The sequence below is a fragment of the Triturus cristatus genome, chromosome 10, assembly GCF_964204655.1.
Source record: "Triturus cristatus chromosome 10, aTriCri1.1, whole genome shotgun sequence".
NCBI classification, from domain to species: domain Eukaryota; kingdom Metazoa; phylum Chordata; class Amphibia; order Caudata; family Salamandridae; genus Triturus; species Triturus cristatus.
Genome location: NC_140593.1, coordinates 35,788,713 through 35,806,758, shown reverse-complemented (window position 1 = coordinate 35,806,758; position 18,046 = coordinate 35,788,713). Strand labels below are relative to the sequence as shown.

At 44.5% G+C, this 18,046-nt stretch overlaps 1 protein-coding gene across 1 annotated transcript in view; it reads left to right on the top strand.

Moving 5' to 3' along the window:
- Positions 1–18,046, top strand: part of LOC146788765 (uncharacterized) — a 180,042-nt gene that overhangs the window by 139,221 nt on the left and 22,775 nt on the right. The window contains exon 3 of the mRNA XM_085629933.1: positions 15,798–15,893. Within this exon, the coding sequence (XP_085486059.1) occupies positions 15,798–15,893 (96 nt within the window). The remainder of the gene's footprint in view (positions 1–15,797; positions 15,894–18,046) is intronic.

Below are 18,046 nucleotides of genomic sequence, written 5' to 3'. Positions count from 1 at the left end.
ACTCTTAATTTCATGCTTAGGGGTTGGAACTGGGCCCATGCATGCCAGCCAGAAGGTTCTGAGTGACGTGTTGTCGAAATTACCTAGGATCATGACCTCGGTCTTTCCTCCATTTTATTTCAGGTGGGAAGACCCCATCCATTTTACCACCTCCGAAAGACAGGCTTTCAGGGTCGTAGAGTATGGAGAAGATTGGTTTAGGGCTACGACCAGTTGGGTGTCGTTGGCGTAGGTGACCATATGGATCCCAAATGGAGCCACAATTGATGCCAAAGGGACCATATATGCGTTAAAAAGTGTAGGACTCAGCGATGAGCCCTGAGGTACACCACACTGGAGGGGACGGGGTTTGGAGCTTATGCCCTCTTCAAAAACCTGAAACGAGTGTTCCTTCAGATAGGAGCGCAACCAACTCAGGGCATTTCCAACTACTCCCAGGTTTTCGAGACGGTGTATCAGGACCTGGTGGTTCACCGTATCGAAAGGCTGCACTCAAGTCCAAAAGGACGATGGCTGCCGCACCTCCTGCATCTAGAGTTTTCCTGGTTTCCTCCACAACTGCCAGCAGAGCAGTCTCCGTACTGTGCCTAGGCTGGAAGCCTGTTTGGGATGGATGTAGAAAGATGGAGGTTTCCAGGAAATTAAAGAGGGTCTGATTGACATATTTTTCGGCGATTTTTGAGATCCCAGATAGAAGAGAGATGGTGTGGTAGTTGTCCAGATCTGAGAGATCAAGGTGTGGCTTCTTGAGAAGGGTCTTAAACATTGCTTCTTTCCATAGTTGGGGAACTATTCCTGTGCACAGTGAGGCGTTGATGGTGTGGGTGATAGTAGGATCGATAATGGATGCAGCTTTGGTTAAGATGTGCATGGGCGCTGGGTCTCTTGATGAACCGCTTTTTACTGTAGGCATAAGTGTGAGAAAAGATTCCAAGGGGAGAGGGGGAAAGCATTCTAGGCAGTGAGTGATGGGGGGCAGTCTACTGGGGGGCTCATCGATACAGGGTCGATTTGGGGGAGAGTTTTTATAATGTTCTGAATTTTGTTATCAAAGAACTCGGCCTGGTTTTCGCAGCGAGTTCCAAGGGGGTGCATGGGGACGGGGAGGACCGGGATTTTTAGGAGCCTTTTAATGATGACAAAGGTCTCTCTGGGGGAATTAATTTTTTCCTCGTAGTAGGCTGCCTGAGCTTTCTTCATTTTCTCTCTGTATGTGCGTATAGCATTCCTATAGGTGAGCTTGCTGTCGGCTGCAAAATCTTTCCTCCAGTTCCTTTCTAGAATTTTACATCTCTGCTTCATGATGCGCAGTTCAGCTGAGTACCAAGGTGATTTAAGTGAGCCATACTTTTTGGTGATCTGTACTTTAGGGAGGACCTGATTCAGTGAGTCATTTATCCAGCTGCAGAGATTGTTATAAATTGTGACTGGACAGGGGAGCAACTGCGGTCTATTGTTTTCGAGTTCATGGATCCAATTCTCCTGGGGGAGTTTGGACCAGGGGCGTGTGAGGGTCCGAAGAGGATGGACTGGGGGGGGTAGGAGTTTGAGGGCGCAGGGAGAGGGGCACCAGAAGGTGGTCGGAACAGGGGATAGGGATAGGATCATTTCCCTGGAGAGTCTCATGATTAGAGAACACTGGGTCAAGGCAGTGTCCCTGCAAGTGTGTAGGAAGAAGAACATTTTGCACCAGCTGGATAGACGCAAGGTCCTTTGCTAGTTCAGCTGCTACTGTGGATCTAGGATCATCAAAGTGAAGATTGAGATCACCCAGAAGCGTAAAGTTCGCGGAAGTGCTAGCTAAATTGATGGTAGTTTCTACCACAGAGTTGCAAAAGGAACCTACTGCGCCCGGTGGACGATAGATCAATATGCCTGAGAGTGCGAGGAGAGGGGAGAGTTCTAATGAGAAGCAAGCATTATCGCAGTCCGGGAGAGAGCTGCCGAGTAGGCGGCAGGTAAGGTGGTCCCTATAGATAATCGCGATTCCCCCGCCTTTGCCTGATGTTCTATCCATTCTTTGAATCACATATCCCTGGGGCAGAGTTTGTTCTATATCCGGATCAGAGCAAGCGCTGAGCCAGGTTTCAGGTAAGAAAAGCACCTCAGGGGAGGAATCTTGTAAGAGGAACGAGATTTCCGTGGAGTGCTTGGGAAGGGATCTACAATTTAAAAGGAAGATACTATAAGCACAGCTTGAGGAAGGGGGTGGGCGGCAATGGGAGAGAAATGTGAAGTGGCAGTGAGGGCATTTGGAGCTCGGGTTGTCGGCATATAGATGATGAAGACAGTTAGCCCTGGGGTGGGGATTTAGCTGCAGCAGTTGTGCACTAGAATACCTAAGTCGTCCTGGGGGAAGAGGTGTGGGGGTTCTGGCCCCAGGCCCCGGTCGGGCGCGGACAAGCGCAGACGGGCTTGCCTTAGGCGCGCCTTCTGCGAGCCATCGGCACGGCCGCGTCATGTGTTCAATTTATGCGCCTTCTTCCGACGCCGGGTGCAGCAACTAGACCGCTGCCCCGTGCGTCCGAAGCGCTACAGCCGGAAGTGATGCACGAGACCTTCCTGCCCGGCGAGCTTCGAACACAGCTCGTACCGGTGGATGGTTCCTTCGTGCCATCACGGACAGTACAAGGACAGATGTGCAAATCAGCAATACATTTTAAAAGGTATGAAGTGTCAACAAAATCTTTTTTTTAAAACAATGAGTTTTCAAGGAAAGAGAGCAATGTCCAAATGGCAAAATCCAGTATTTTTGGTGGCATCCAGCTCTGGAATTGTCAAGAATTCCTGTCATACAAGGGAAACACGCCCTTATGTAAACAGGAGAGCTGTTACATAACTCAAGGAAAACACGCCCTTATGTAAACAGGAGAGCTGTTGCATAACTCAAGGGAAACACGCCCTTATGTAAACAGGAGAGCTGTTACATAACTCAAGGAAACACGCCCTTATGTAAACAGGAGAGCTGTTACATAACTCAAGGAAAACACGCCCTATAAAGGGAGGAACCGGGAGGTACAACGCTGTCGGATATTGTGTTCACACCGACGTACCTGCTTCGTGAAGAGCAGTGTTCCGGAGTGGTGCTCCAGTAAGGCAAGAACGGAGGTAGGTCGAGTCGTTACTCCCTGGGCCGTGTCTTGCCCCATCGTCACCTGTGAAGGACCCGGAAGCTCTACCGGTCAACCATTGAGCTTCGCTTTTTGACTCGGCTGAGTCCAAGCGCAGTGGCGCTTTTGCTGGTTGGAGTCGTAACTCCCAGCCCGACCAGAGACACAGGGACTGCCAGCTGTAACGCACACCAGGAGGTGTTTGCCGCGTTACAGACTCGGAAGTCCACAGGATCGATCGAGCGGCTGCTCTCGGTTCAGTCTTCTTGCTTGTGATTGGGGTATCGGTGACGCATCACCAGGAGGTGACTCCGCGTCCCGGTGCAGTCTGAGGAAGAGGTTGAGCGGCTGCTCCCTTCAGGTAGAGACCCCGGCTGGGTGTTTCCCTGACTCCTCGATTCTCCCCAACACTCTTCGTGCCCCTCACAGCCTACCGATTGGCATTGTCGGCCATTTCATTTCTGCCCTCTGTTGGCATACGCCGGGACCGGCGTATATGCAGAGGACGGTTAGGACCATCCGTGCTGTGGGCTGGTAACGTACTTAGCCTGGAGGATTCCAGTGACTATAACTTTTGTTTATTCTTTGTATTATATTTGCCTTCATTAAAACAACTAACCCTTCACTAGTGGTTGCGTCCTCATTGTCGTGTCTGTTAAACGATCCTGAGACGTTCAGGGCGTTACAGGAATATGAAGATAGGCATCCAGGAGACTGAGCATTACTGTGAATGCTTCCTTCGGAATGTTTCTTTACGGGGTCTTCACTTCGAAGGGAATCTTCTGTACCCGTAGATTGACTTCTTGATACCGAGGATCATCTGGAATCCCCCTGTTGACTTGGGAACCAGAAAGTCTATTTAATAGTCTCAAGCCCCTTGTTCCTCTCTGAGTACATGAACGGTTTCTTGCTTTTGAAAGCTGAGATGGGCGACTTGAAGCACGGCAGTATTTTGGAATGAGAATTTACTCATGGAGTACGTATGGGCCAAGAATCTGTCTTAAAATTGAATGACTTGATTTGCTATCGGTTGCCCATTCCCTTAAAGAACTCAAGCATCTGAAGTAGATTTTCACAGCGGTCCACGTGATGCGGCGTCTGACCTCCAACTGGCCAGTCGGAGTCATTCCGGCATTATCAGGAAAGTCATGTTTGCCAGAGAGGAAGGTAACAGAAAACCCTTCTTGTGCTTACCTGGAGGTGGAAGCAGTAATATTGACAACAGATTGGCCCTCCCTCAATCTCAGGAGGAAGGAAAGGTGTGTTAAAAATCAAATTGATAATTTGCGAGTCACACCCCCACCCCCAACATGATGTGTGTCAACCCACTAAGATTCATATGTGGAGACACGCACACATATGTGCAGTACCAAAAATAGAAATGCTGAATGTCCTTCTGGACAGACTGAAAGCATGCGTTCAGTCAACACTCAGAGGGAGACCCTTCCTGGATCTGCCTGTGTTTATACATCTTTCACGAGAAGTTTTTCCTGCCCCATAAAGAATTGTGTGAGAATTTGCAAAAAGGATTTTCTTCTTGAAAATACTTTGCAAAAAGGGTTCTAATATGTTCCATATTAAAATTAATAGAAGGTTCTTTTTAGTTTTAAATGCACTAAATCCCTTTTCAAAGACAGCAGCCTATAAGGTATAAATCTCCCCAAAAAATAACATTTGTTGTAATCTTATCAGTTTTGTTCACTATGTTTACAAATCTCAATATATTGCTCCATGTTGGCTCTGAGGAAGCCTTGAGAAGGTCAGGTCCAGTTGCGCCCCTGGAGTGAATCTATTCATATCTGTTCTCCTTTGTCTGACTTTGCAGCACATCTTGGGTGTTACATTTCTGTTTGCAGACTCAGGGCTTCCACAGATAATCTATGTATTTAGCTTTGTTACAAAGACAGCAAACTCACTCCAAGAACAATTACTTCTCACTGAATATGCCGAAAAAGGCAGTGAAAATGTGCCGTGCATCGTCCTGTGTCTGCTGGTGAGAGGCAGACCCCCCCCCCCCCCCCCCCGCAGAGAGGAGCCTGGTAGGCAGAAAAGGATATTTTCGAGGTTCACGGCCAATTTTGTTGAATTTATCAGAAGAGGGAGACTTGTTGTGGGTCTGGATGAAACTGCACAGTGTACAGGCCGCTCTCAGTTGAAAACTGAATGTTCAGCTATAAAAGTCACACCAGACACTGGGGGGAAACTGGTTTGAGCAGGAAGTCTCTCTTGGCAGTGACTTCACAGAAATATTGTATTCAAATGAGTTTTCTGCAGGAAAAAGGTTCACAAAATTGCTCAGCACAAAATAGAAATCATTTGTGAAACAAAAAATGCAAAGTGTGTAGGCCTTCACCTGCTTAATAAGCATTGGCATAGCCAATAGGTTTTGCTTTGGGATCTTATAAGTGTTTAGCCAGAGATATTGACTTTGCCAGTGCCTTTAAGCCATGCTGTAGAGAAGTGTGACTGCTGTGCATCAGGCTGAAAAGTTATAATAAAAATGTGTCAGAAGCATTTTTGTTCCCTTATATATGACCAAGAAGACATTATATACAGTGAGCCTTTATCTACAACTGATGCACACAGCAGTTTTCCAAAGTTCACAGTTAGTTGTTCTATTCATTCTGACTACCCGCCTGGAGAGGAAGTTGTGTCCAAGAGTAATAACTCTTTCAGTAGTCTCGATTCATCTGAGGGCTTTTATCCGATTGAGCCCAGGAAAAGTTTACAGCCAGCAGATCTTGTTGACCTCGAAGCCATTTCGGTAGTGGCCCCACCTAGCACTGATAGGAAAGGGAAAAGGAAAAGGGGCGGGAGCTGCCAAACAGGCAGGAAACCTAAAATTCTAAAGCTGTCTGGTACACAGAGTGTAACGTGCCCTAAGAAAGCCACTAAAAAATCTAAGAGGAATACCCAAGCCCCGTTAGATCCGGTTCCGCAGCCTCCTGAGTTAAATAATAGAGTCATATTTAGTGGTAGGGATGAGTAGTATCATTTTCTAATTTAACCCACCTATTGCGATCCTTTACCCTTCCAATAATCGAGAGATTGAAAATCATTAACGGGAAGTTAGACGCCATGGGTGACCTTGTCAATGTTAACACATGTAGGCTCGATAATATAACACTTCCCAAGTCGAACACTTGTACTGAGATAGCGGTTAGCAATAACTTAACCCCTCAAGGACCATCCATTCCTGTAGTTGCAACTCTTACTGGCGGAAACAGTACCACTACTTTACCTCTGATACTCCCTCCAACTAAAATTGCCAAAATAGCTGAATCTACATCACCTATTATTACATCCTCACAAACCAGTGATAATTGTATGGGGGAGACAGAGTTGGTTGAACAGGTTGAACAGGTCGAACGGGTCTCCCCACCAGTTATTAATCTTCCCCCAGCATGTTCACCCCTAGTAGTAGTGCTCGCAAATGTCCCTGTATTAAATAAGGGCGTTAGAGAGGACTTTGGGCAGCTAAAAAATAAGGTGCTCCACTGGGTTACAAAGAATACATCGGCGGGTAACAACATTTGGAATGATTTAATAATGGTTCGTAGAGTGTCCTGAATTGGTAGAACCAGGAAGACTAAAGTTGGGGGTTGTATTATACTTAATTTCAATAATCCCTTCTTGGTTAGACGAATCATCGATGAGTCCATATTCAATGCTAAGCCACAATTGACGGGTATTGAGATCCTCCCACTGGATTACTTTTACAGGGAGCTGAACAGACCAAACCTTAGTAAGGTCTCTGAGCTTGGTGGTAGGAAGAGTACTCGCACCTCACTTAACCCGGGTTGGGAATACCCCAGGAAAACGTTCCCTAATCAGATGTGGTGTAGGAATGTTGGCCAATATCATAGCCTAGAAGGGGTCAATCGCTTCTCAGTTTTGAGCGGACTTGAAGGAGTCGACTGACGCCCAACCACTGAGGCTGTTGTCAACTCTGCCACAACTGATTTGAAAGAACTAACAGTGATAGCCTGTGCAGGCGATCAACTGAAGGCAACTTTTTTGCCTGATCAATTAGGGGTTGTTAATAATAAAGGAACCAGGATTGCCTTCTGGAACGTAGCAGGTCTCCGTTCCAAGATTGATAATCCCATATGGATTGATTATATTAAGGACATAGATATATTATGTCTGCAAGAGACTTGGTCTCTGGACGCCATCCATATCACCGGTTATAGAACTTTCCATCAACCTGCTAGTCCCTCCACATCTGGGAGAAACAAGGGCGGCCTGATTATTTATTTATCCAACTTGATGGAGTTTCTGTCAGTAAAAATGGTGGGTTTATGCAACCACTATCAAATAATCCTAATCCGGGTGACTCCCAAGTTGGAGATGTTTATCGTTAACATGTATAATAGTATCGAGAAGGGTTTAGTTAACGGTATGATAAATACTCTTATTAAGGATCTAAGGGCTCTAGTAGATTCATCTCCAAGGGATTCAATTATCATTTGGGGAGGCGACTTCAACCACCACCTCTGTAAACATTATTTGAGTGGCTGTGGTGATCAGGAAAAATATAAATCTGAATATCAACCACATTTTGCACATAATAGTGGGGGCGACTCATTTAATGACATGATGGCATCATTCGACCTGGGCTTTGTCAATCTGCTCTGCAGGCCCCCTGTGGAGTTTAGCTCGACGTATGTGGAGAGAGGGTTTAGTACGCTGATCGACTTTATTACCGTCACCAACTCCCACTCCTGTTGGTTAACCGATTTTGCTACACATACACTTGGGGTGAGTGACCATCTCCCACTAAGCTTTTGTATACAGCTCCCCTGCAAATCAGACTGCATTGCGGTGGAGAAATTGGCCTGGACAAGTAACTGCACCCTAAATAGAATGAACGGGTATGCCCTTAGATGGTCAAAGTGTAACCAAGAGGTCATGAATAGGAGCATAATTAAAAAAGCGTTAACTTCCATCAATGTTTGCCTTCAGGACGAAGCATTATATTCAGACATCCTGGACTCTTTTGCAATAATTACAAAGACAATCAAAGAGGACCTACAACGTCCAATTAAAGAGGGGAATGTAGCCAGAAAAGGGTGGTTCGACTCAGCCTGTACTAAGGCCCACACCGCCTTAAAGAATGCTTTAAGGAATAATCCGAGGAATCAATCTGAAATTATATACCTTAGACGTGTGTACAATCAGGCTAGGAAGTCACGTAAATGCGCAATTAAGAATGATGCGTGGGAATGTTTATATAACACGTCCTTGGAAAAGGAATGCTCTGCCTTTTGGTTAGCTGTTAAGGCACCTTTCTTTACTACAGGGGAAATTGATAGGATGGAAGTGGCTATCACAGAAGATTCCTGGAAATATTTCTTTGCCGAGGTTTATAACCCAGGAGGGAAAGATAAATTGGTTGATATGATGATTGTTACCCAGGGTCAAAAGGTGGGCGATTTCACTCCGATCAAGTTAGATGTTACCGTAAATGAAATCTCAGATGCAATCACCCAGAGCAAAGGTAACAAAGCGCCAGGCGCAGATGGTGTCCCCATAGATCTATTCAAATATCAGCCTGAGCTCTGGTCGCCCCTACTCACGCGTGTATTGGAGGCTAGTTGTGCGCGGGGCTTTATTGACACCTGGGCAGACTCTATAATCATACCTATATTTAAAAAAGGGGACCGGGATAAACCTTCTTGTTATCGACCCATATCCCTCCTGGATTCCTTTATGAAAGTCACCGGGCGAGTTATCTTGAATCGCTTACAATTATGGGCTGCTGAGGCCAATATTTTGTCGCCGGTTCAATATGGCTTTCGTAAGGGCTGCGGCACCGTGGAACAGGTCCTTAATTTTACATCACTATTGGGTAAATATACCCAGGCTAAAGAAGGTAAACTTTTTGTAGTGTTTGTTGACCTAAGCGCTGCTTTCGATTGTGTTATTCACAATCGATTGTGGCAGATCCTGAGTGACATGAAGGTAGATGAAGTACTTATTTCCTTCCTAAGACAGTTGTACGCCGGTGCCAGGGCGAAAGTTAGGTACGGCATCAATGGTGAATGCACCAAGCCTTTTTATGTAAAGAGGGGAGTGAGACAAGGGTGCGTACTCGCCCCACTTTTGTTCAACTTGTACATTAATGACCTAGAAAAAGTTCTAGTTGCTGCAGCACGCGACTCCCCTCAGGTCAATCAGCACCAAATTGCGTCCCTCTTATATGCTGATGATGCAGTGATCATGTCCCGGACTCAAAGAGGTCTCCAAACTGCTCTGAACACTTACTTAAACTTTATGGACAACAGGGGGTTAAAACTCAACGTATCCAAGTCATTTGTAATGTTCTGTGGTAGTAGTAAGAAAAGAGTGTGCCGCCTGTTTGTTGGGATGGAGGAATTGGCCACAACAAAAAGTTTCTCATACCTGGGTATAGTCCTTGAGGAAAAGGGGTCCTGGGGGCCAGCCATCAGAAACAGGACATTGTCATTCAAGAAAGCCACTGCTGCACTTATGACTTTCTCGAAAAAGCTGGGGAAGAGACCACCTGTGATTCTGCTAAAAATGTATCAAGCCAAGTGCATCAGTATAGCCACATATGGGGCAGGTATTTGGGGGATTTGTAATTCTTCCTCTATACAAAAAGTTGAGAATGCATTTTTGAGATTTATTCTGGCAACCCCTGTTAGTTCCCCTGTCTTTAACTGTCATTAACAGTGTGGAGAAGTGTGGCTCACTGGTTAGAGGCGGCAGACCCGTAAGCAGAGGATGGCCCGGGACCAGGGTTCAATTCCTGACGCGGCAGGGTCTTGGACCAGGGTCAGCGGACTTGATAATTCTCGCTTCAGTGCCTACTCTAGTCAGGGACCACACTCGGCAAATCTGGGCATTAGCTTGCCTCATCTTCACAACGGCCCCCCCAGACCGCCAGGGATGCTTGGTCGCACCTTGGAGATACCCATTAGGGACCATCTCTCAGGGTGAGCCAGGACGGGTTCCCCAGTGGTCGAAGCGCAGAGATACTCCTCTGGGAGTCGATTCTAGCGCTATATAAACCCACAATTAAATTAATTTAATTAAATGCTGAGTTAGGTGTGCGTTATGTGAGTGACCTGATCAGCATACAACCAGTTTTGCTATGGTATAGAGTATGGACCTCGCCGGACCTAACGTTAAATAGAAATATCCTCAAGGATTGCATGGGCCTGGATAGGGCCCTCAGGATACCCTGGTTGCAGTATATTTGTAATTTCACTAGGGATCTTGGCAGACCCGAGTTTTATCATCAACCAGAGTCATTGCGCAGGATAACAAGAAAGGACTTGAAGGAGCTATGTTGGTCTCACGTTGATTCACTTAGACTAGGCGTTGAATTTAATAAGAATCTTGTTTTGCAACACCAACGTATACTGGTCTCCTATAATATTCAGCCTTACTTAACCTGGTGTCAGGTGGCCTTTGACCGATTTTTATTAACTAGACTTAGGTTCGATGTCTTTTTCCGTTTAGTCTCCTTTCCCGCAGTTAATGATTGGGCGAGAAATCTTTGTAATTGTCCGTGTGATAATCTGTCTACCCAATCAACCCTGCATGTAATTTGTTTTTGTAAATTTTACTCGAAGGAAAGATCAAGATGGATCAAGCCATTTAAAAAAAAACATGGTTCATGGAGACATTGTCGCCCTGCTTTATTGTTTTTAGTCTCTTTACAGGATGAATATTGTGTGTCGATTATGCTGGGCTTTTTAAAAAGTATTTTAAGGAAAAGGAAAAGTTTAATTAATTTTTAGGTAATCATTGTATGTCCTATTTAACAATCTTTTATTGTGGTTTACTTTTGTCTTTCTATGAACCTGTTGCTTTTATGACTTCATGAATTTTGAATTCGAATAAAGTATTATTAACCAACTAACTAGTTGTTCTACCACTGATGCACACAGCAGTTTAAGACAGTGTGTGCTGTTATTTACTGTTGATTCTCAAGTTTCAACATTAGCTTATAATAATCTTTACAGTATCGTTTTGTAGCGTCTGCATTGGGTTATCACCATAGCTACCTCTATGCATTCACAAACTGTCTGAAACCTGCCCTTTGAACCACCGGATACATTTCCACAGAGTGAAGGTGACCCTCGATACCTTGGGTAAGGTGGAAGGAGGTGTTTCTCACAATCTGAAGGCTATTGGTGGGGATAGATAGGGTGCTAAAAGGAAAAAGAATATGCTGGTCTATTGTTTGCTGTTTGGAAGGTCAGTTAGTTTTAGGGCTTTACCACCTGTGCCACCTCAAGGTGAAGGGCAGCATAGTGCTTTTGAGGAAGCTCATCTAAGAATGGAGCTGAGGTTGAAACCGTCTCTGAGTCTGGCGTTGAGTAGATACAGGTTCTATACTAGAGTCCAATGTGATGGGGAGAACTTTGATGATTTATTGACTGCATAACGTAGTCTTGATTTATATTGCAATTTTGCTGCCATAACAGAAGAAACGATAAGGGATCAAATTATAGTAAATGTTGAAAAGGTGCAAGAACGACTTTGGGTTATGGGGGATCTGAATTTACAAGATGCGGTATCTACTGCAAAAGCCACAGAGCAGTCTAAGATTTGGATGAAGTCTGTAGAGGATGGTGTCTCTAAGAACGCGAAGCCTACTGATGAAGTATGTGCTGGCTCAGATTATTCAGGCCACAGGGTACCTGTGGGAAAGAGATATGAAAAAGATTACACTTGTTATAGGTGTGGTAGTCCGAACCATTTACACTAGTCTCCCTTGTGCCCAGCTGTTGGGAAAAAATTTAGCAATTGTGGGCGCAAGGGACATTTTTCATGCGTGTGTAAAAGTGAGAGGAAGAAAGGAATGGCAATGTCCAGTAGTAAAGTTGTTGCAGCTAAGGAGACTGCATGCTTAAAGTGTGTTTGTGGAGCTCATACTGACGTGGAGAAGGGAATTGTACTATCCCTTACTAACCAGGAATGGAAAGGAGAAATGGTTAAACCTCCCAGATTCACAGTTCATGTGCTCAATATGGAACTAGAGCTCATGGCAGACTCTGGTTCATCGTGGACAATAATTACTGTGAAATATTTGATGGAGAGGTTTGGTGGAGTTAAGTGTTTGAGTGACTTGATGGAACCTGATGTTATTGCTCAGAGTTTTGATGGGTCTGCTATTGAGATGGAAGGTTTTATGGAGGTGGATGTAGTGTTCAAAGGTAAAGTGGCTCATATTAAGTTATACGTGGCCAAAAAGGGAGTGAATGTTTTGGGGTGGGGGGATCAATGGAAGCTAGGAATTATTTTAAATCCAGGCAGCAGGGAACCTGTTCTAGCTGTGGGTGATCCAGAGGAAATTCACTGGTTTATGCTGCAATTTCCTAATGTGTTCAAGTAAGTTGGGAAAGTTACAAAAAATACAGTCATTGCATCAAATGTAGGAGTGGTGCAATCCAGGTTAAGTCAAAACTGAGAGGTTTGCACAAAAAGTTCAATTGTGTACTCAAAGACATGTTGGATGGGGAAATTATTGAGGAGTTAGAATCTTCTAAATGGGTAGCTCCTATAGTTTTGGCCCACAAGGCTGAATAATCTCTGAGATTATGTGTTGATCTCAGAGCATTGAACGCAAACAATGTGATAGACTTCCATCCTCTACCCAATGTCAATGAGGTGGTTAGTATGTTAGAAGGAGCCGCGGCGTGTTGCGCACTGGATTTGCCATCAAATTGAATTGAGTGATGACTCTAGATTGTTGACTGCTTTCATAACTCTAGAATTATTTAAATTCAAGAGGATGCCATTCTGCCTACTGCTGGCAGCATCCGTTTTCCAGAGAGTGATGTTCCACATCTTCAAGGAGATGGAAACATTTGTGAAGTGCTTTCAGGATGACATTTTGGTCTTCTCAAAAAATAAGCAAGAACATTTGGAGCACTTGAAGAAAGTTTGTGCGTAGTTCGGAAAGCAGAGTTTGAGCTTGAAGGAGGATAAGTTTAAGTTGTTGAAGGATGGAGTATTTGGGTTATACCTTGTCCAAGGATCGTGTTGTGCCAAAACGGTCAGTGGTGTATGCCATTGTTAATGTCCCTGCACCTAATAACAAAGCAAATTTGCTCTCATTTTCTGGAATCTGTGAGTGTCACATCAGTATCATTAAGGATTTTGAACAAACATGGAGCCTCTAAAGGAACTTACTTGGAAGAATGTGGAATTTAAGTGGTCCGAGGAGCATCAACATGCCTTTGATTTAGTTAAATCGGAGATTGTCAAATCTCCTACTCTTACGCCGTTCTGTGTCAATAAAGAGGGCATTGTGTCTGTAGATGCCAGTCTTTATGGAGTGGGGACTGTGTTATCTCAGAAATGTAGGGGTGAGAAATGGAATGTGGCTTTTGCATTACATACTCTTAGTGAAGATGAGCGTAAGTATGCAGTAATTGAAAGGGAGCTCTTGGCATGTGTGTGGGCTGAAGAGCATTTGAGGATTTATCTTTGGGGCTCTCGTTTTACCATTAAGACAGACCATAAACAGTTGGTTGGCGTATTACCTCCTGGTGGGGGTGGTTGTACTACTACCTGCATTGCCAGGTTCATGTCTAGACTTCTATAGTATAATTTCAGAATTAAATATGTTTCTGGAAAGAAAAACGTCACTGCTGATTGTACGTTGAGGCTTCCTAGTGGTAGTGAGGAGGGAAGTGAGAGAGAATATGAGACAGGAGTGGTTTCCAGTGTTTCTAATGTCCTGCCCAAGGAGTTTGAAGGGGTGAATGAAGGTATGTGGAAGGCTGCAGCAAAAGATGATATTTTACTTTTGAGAGTGTGGGAGTATGTGAAGGAGGACTGGCTGAGAAGGTGGCAGGATCCTGCGGGAGTTGTATCCATACTGGAGGATATCTGAGAAGCTGTAGGGTCAGAGAGGATTGTTGTTTAAGAGTGGAAAATGTATTCCACCCATTGGATTACTTGATCGTATTTTGATGCTAGCTCATGAAGGTCATCTAGGCATGTCATCCATGAAGAGATTGATTAGGGAAATCTTTTGGTGACCAGGATTGGAGAGGCTTGTGGATAGGGTTGTACGTGTGAGATGTGTGCTGACAATGAAAGAATGCTTAAAGTAGTGCCAGCCCTTTATGTCCAGTTGAGTGGCCTGAGTTTCCTTGGCAGAAAGTGGGTTTTGACATCTCTGGTCCCTTCCATTTCTTACCCTATGAGTGTAAGTTATGGTGGATTACCATTCTAAATGGCCAGAGGTGACGTTTGTATCTCATGTCGCCACAGGTTCAGTTTTTGAGTTTTTCAAAGAGCTTTGTGCTGGGGAAGGTGTTCCTGAGGTCCTCATCACAAACAATGGGGTGCAATTGAGGTTGCAAGAAATTAGTTTCTTAGATTTTGCAACATACGTCATGTGAGCACTGCCCTGTATGAGCCTAGTGATAATGGTCAAGTGCAACGTTTCAACCGTGTATTGAAACATTTTGTGGGCAAGAGATTTTGATGGAGAATGGAAGGACAAACTCAGGGAAAAGTTGTGGCTGTATCATGTCATAACATTTACCACCACTGAGGTTAGTCCTGTCAAAATTGCTTAAAGGTAAGGATCCTGTAATTAAGCTGTGTCCCTAGTGGTTAAAAAAGAAGTAGTTGGACAAGGATGGGAGTGTCGTTAAAGAGGAAGTCGTAGTGAAGGTAGAGAAGAAACAAGAGAAAATGAGACACATTTTTTATATTAAATGGAAAAACATAGTACCCAACTTTGAGGTTGGAAACTGGATCAAGGTGTCCAAAAATGAGGCAAAGCCATGAGAGCAGTCAAGGTACATGAGAGCAGTGTGGTCACTCAAGATGGTAAAGTGTGGCATGTCAGGAGAGGGGCTGATTGCAAGAGTGGAGGAGAGGTGTGTGAGAGGGCTTGTGGAAGGAATATTAATGAAAGTGTGGCTTCTAGGATCAAAGGAAATAGTCGGGACGGGAAGCCTCCTGCGAAGTTTACAGATTTTTGTAGTGTACCTTATTTTATTGTGTCTTGTTTTGTGTGCATCTGGTGGGATTTGTTTGTAAGGATATAGCTGTGTTACATTTGTTCTTGTTGTCTGTTTTCAGTTGATTGTTTCTTTAAGATGGTTTTTATCATTCTAAGTGTAATGATGACCCTTTTGGTTCTGGATTGGGAATATGGAACATTGGGGGAGTTGACTGCCCGGACTGTAGGCAGGTACTGTGCTGTCTCTCCAATAAATCTATTTGGCATATCAGGAGTATTGGAATTTATTACAGTGTGCTTACTATGGACAGCGAATGAATGAATGAATGACAACATCTTGAATCTATCACAGGCACCTAAAGACATGAAAGATATTAAAACATCAAGGCCATAGTTCTTCCATCCAGTGAAGTATGTGAGTCTAGAATATGTGAATATGTACATGGTGCCTTACACAGGGGAGCTCTTCACACATTGATATATGTCAGAATATCCAGTTTTAACATCAACCTACAAAAAATGACCCCCCAACATATTAATTTCGTCAAGATCTGTACATAAAGGTAAGTATAAATGTACTGTTTCTTACTGTAGCAGTTGGGGGCCCTGGTTTGGGGGCCTTCGGCTGGGGCCATCGGGTGGTGGCCATCTTCCGATACCACACCACGTTTGTGGAGCTTGCTCAGAATGTGCTACATACTTAACTCTTTATTTTTACTCAACAGATGGAGGCCCAGGAAAAAGACAAAGTCTTGTGATGCTGGTGGGCTCTGCCGCTGGAGGGTTTAGTGCCTTAATCCTGCTCCTTGTGGCGCTTTACTGTAAGTGTGCAAGATAGGAGTGCGGGTTGGAGAGGAGAGGGGCTTTTGTGTCATCACTATGTTACACAGATGAACAATCAGTGATAAGGCGCTTTCAATTCATTAAATTTACATCTTTACATAGCGCTGCTAAAACCAAAGGCGATATACAGCGCTTTACATATAACCACTAAACAAGAACAAGTGATGCATCGAGATGGGGAAGAGGCAGATGAGCAACGACAATGACCCAGAATTTTCCAGAGCTGAAAAAGTCGAACCTTCTAGAAGAATTGAGGTGGCCGTAACAAAGGCCCCACAAACTCTAAAGCAAGCAAGGGGATCAGGACCCCACCCCTTTGTTCCAAAGTAAAAGACAGACACTATGGGGCCTTTTACGATGTCGGGCGGACACTGTCTCGGAAGTGCTGTTCTGTGTTTTGTGGCACTATCTCCCCTTCAGATGAATACATAATATTTCATGCTATTCAAATGCTAGATAGGTGGTGTCTAAAATAGACATCTGTCTGTGCTGTGTTTTAGAACAACTTTTGGCAGCCAGGGGACCTGTTGCTGCATATCCTGAGGTAATCACTGTGTCCCAAGCACTAGCTGCCCACCTCCAAAGACCAGCTGCTCATCAGCCATACATTAGAGACATTTAAACAAAATCGAGAGGAAAACATACAAAGTGCAAACAAAGAAAGTTTGTATAAGAAGCAACAACGACATGGCTAGTACGTTATTTTGTTTGTGTTTGTCTTTTGTTTGTCTTCTTCTTCAGAATATGCAACTAAGCGCGCCAACATGTTTCGCCTCATCACAGGCTTCCTCAGGGCAGGTTTCAGTTAAATGGCATTATAGGACAATCTGGGCAAACAACGTTGTAAAGGACAATCAGTCATCCAGACTAGACTTGTTAGAAGTGTGTTTGTATGGGTCATAGCTTGAAAATGGAATAACCTATGGTAAGGTTAAGGTCGAGCGTTCAAAGTCTAGGGATCAGCCGTCCAAGCCGTGTTCTGCACACAAGTTGCATCCAGCAATCAGTTTTCTCGTCATTCAGTGTGGCATGTCATTCAGTTATTGTGGAAATTCAGCTATGTCATCACGATTAAGGTCATGTGACATCTCTTCCTAAGAAGATTCAGCCACAAAGGTCATATGATATTACTGCCTGTGAAGTCATTGAGGTCAAAGGGCATGCGATGTCACTTCTGCTACCCCTGCTGCGGAGAAAATGGGAGCACCAGCACCTTTGTGCAGACTCACCTGAAGTAACTGGCAGATGTGAGTGCTGCTCCATAAGTATTTCAGTAAAAAGATAGAACAATCTGCACAGAGGTGAAACATTATCATGGCAAGACATTAAACCTTTTTCTCCATCTTTGCTAATGTCCTTTTTGTGTTGTTTTTTTCTTTCTTTTTTCTTCATTTTCTTGCCTGTCCACCTTGAGTTCATTGTGAGAAGCAGAGTTTCACATTACTTATACAAGAAATGCTCATTTTTTCGCGAGCCCATCATTCAATAACTGACACATAGATTGATGTTAGGAATGCAGGAGCTTTGTTATTCTATGTCTTCATTTTAATATTTTTAGAAAACGCGAGAAGCTATTTTCACAGTAGTCTTTTACTTTTTTGGGTTTCATAATTATTTTTAAATGTTTGACTTACAAAGTCATGCACTGGGGCAGGGAGAGCTCCCTCAGATTCAAGGGATGGAGCAGGCATGGATCAGGGTACTGCTAAGTGTGACCGCGGCCATAAATAGGGAGCAAGACACATATTACTTGTTTTTGTATCACAAAGGGATTTAGGGATGAAACTGATGAATCCGCTGAGGACGAGGTACGTCAGGAATGGCATGGGCACGGAAAGTAAGGACTTCGGGTGAGTCCTGCTCCTGTGAATGCTTTGTGCCCTGCTGCACGTCCTCAGCACATGCTACGGCTCAGGCTACGCTACCATCGATTGCCAACACTCGCGTATAAGCACTTGTGCTCCTTTGATCTTAGTATCTGATGCAGGATCGGCTGGTCAGTGGATGGGTGTGAACCTAGCAGGGCGGCAGGGAGCACTGCCCCGTGGTTATTCTGAGGATGGGTGTGAACCTAGCAGGTTGGTAGGGAGCAATGCCCTGTGGTGATTCTGAGGATGGGTGTGAACCTAGC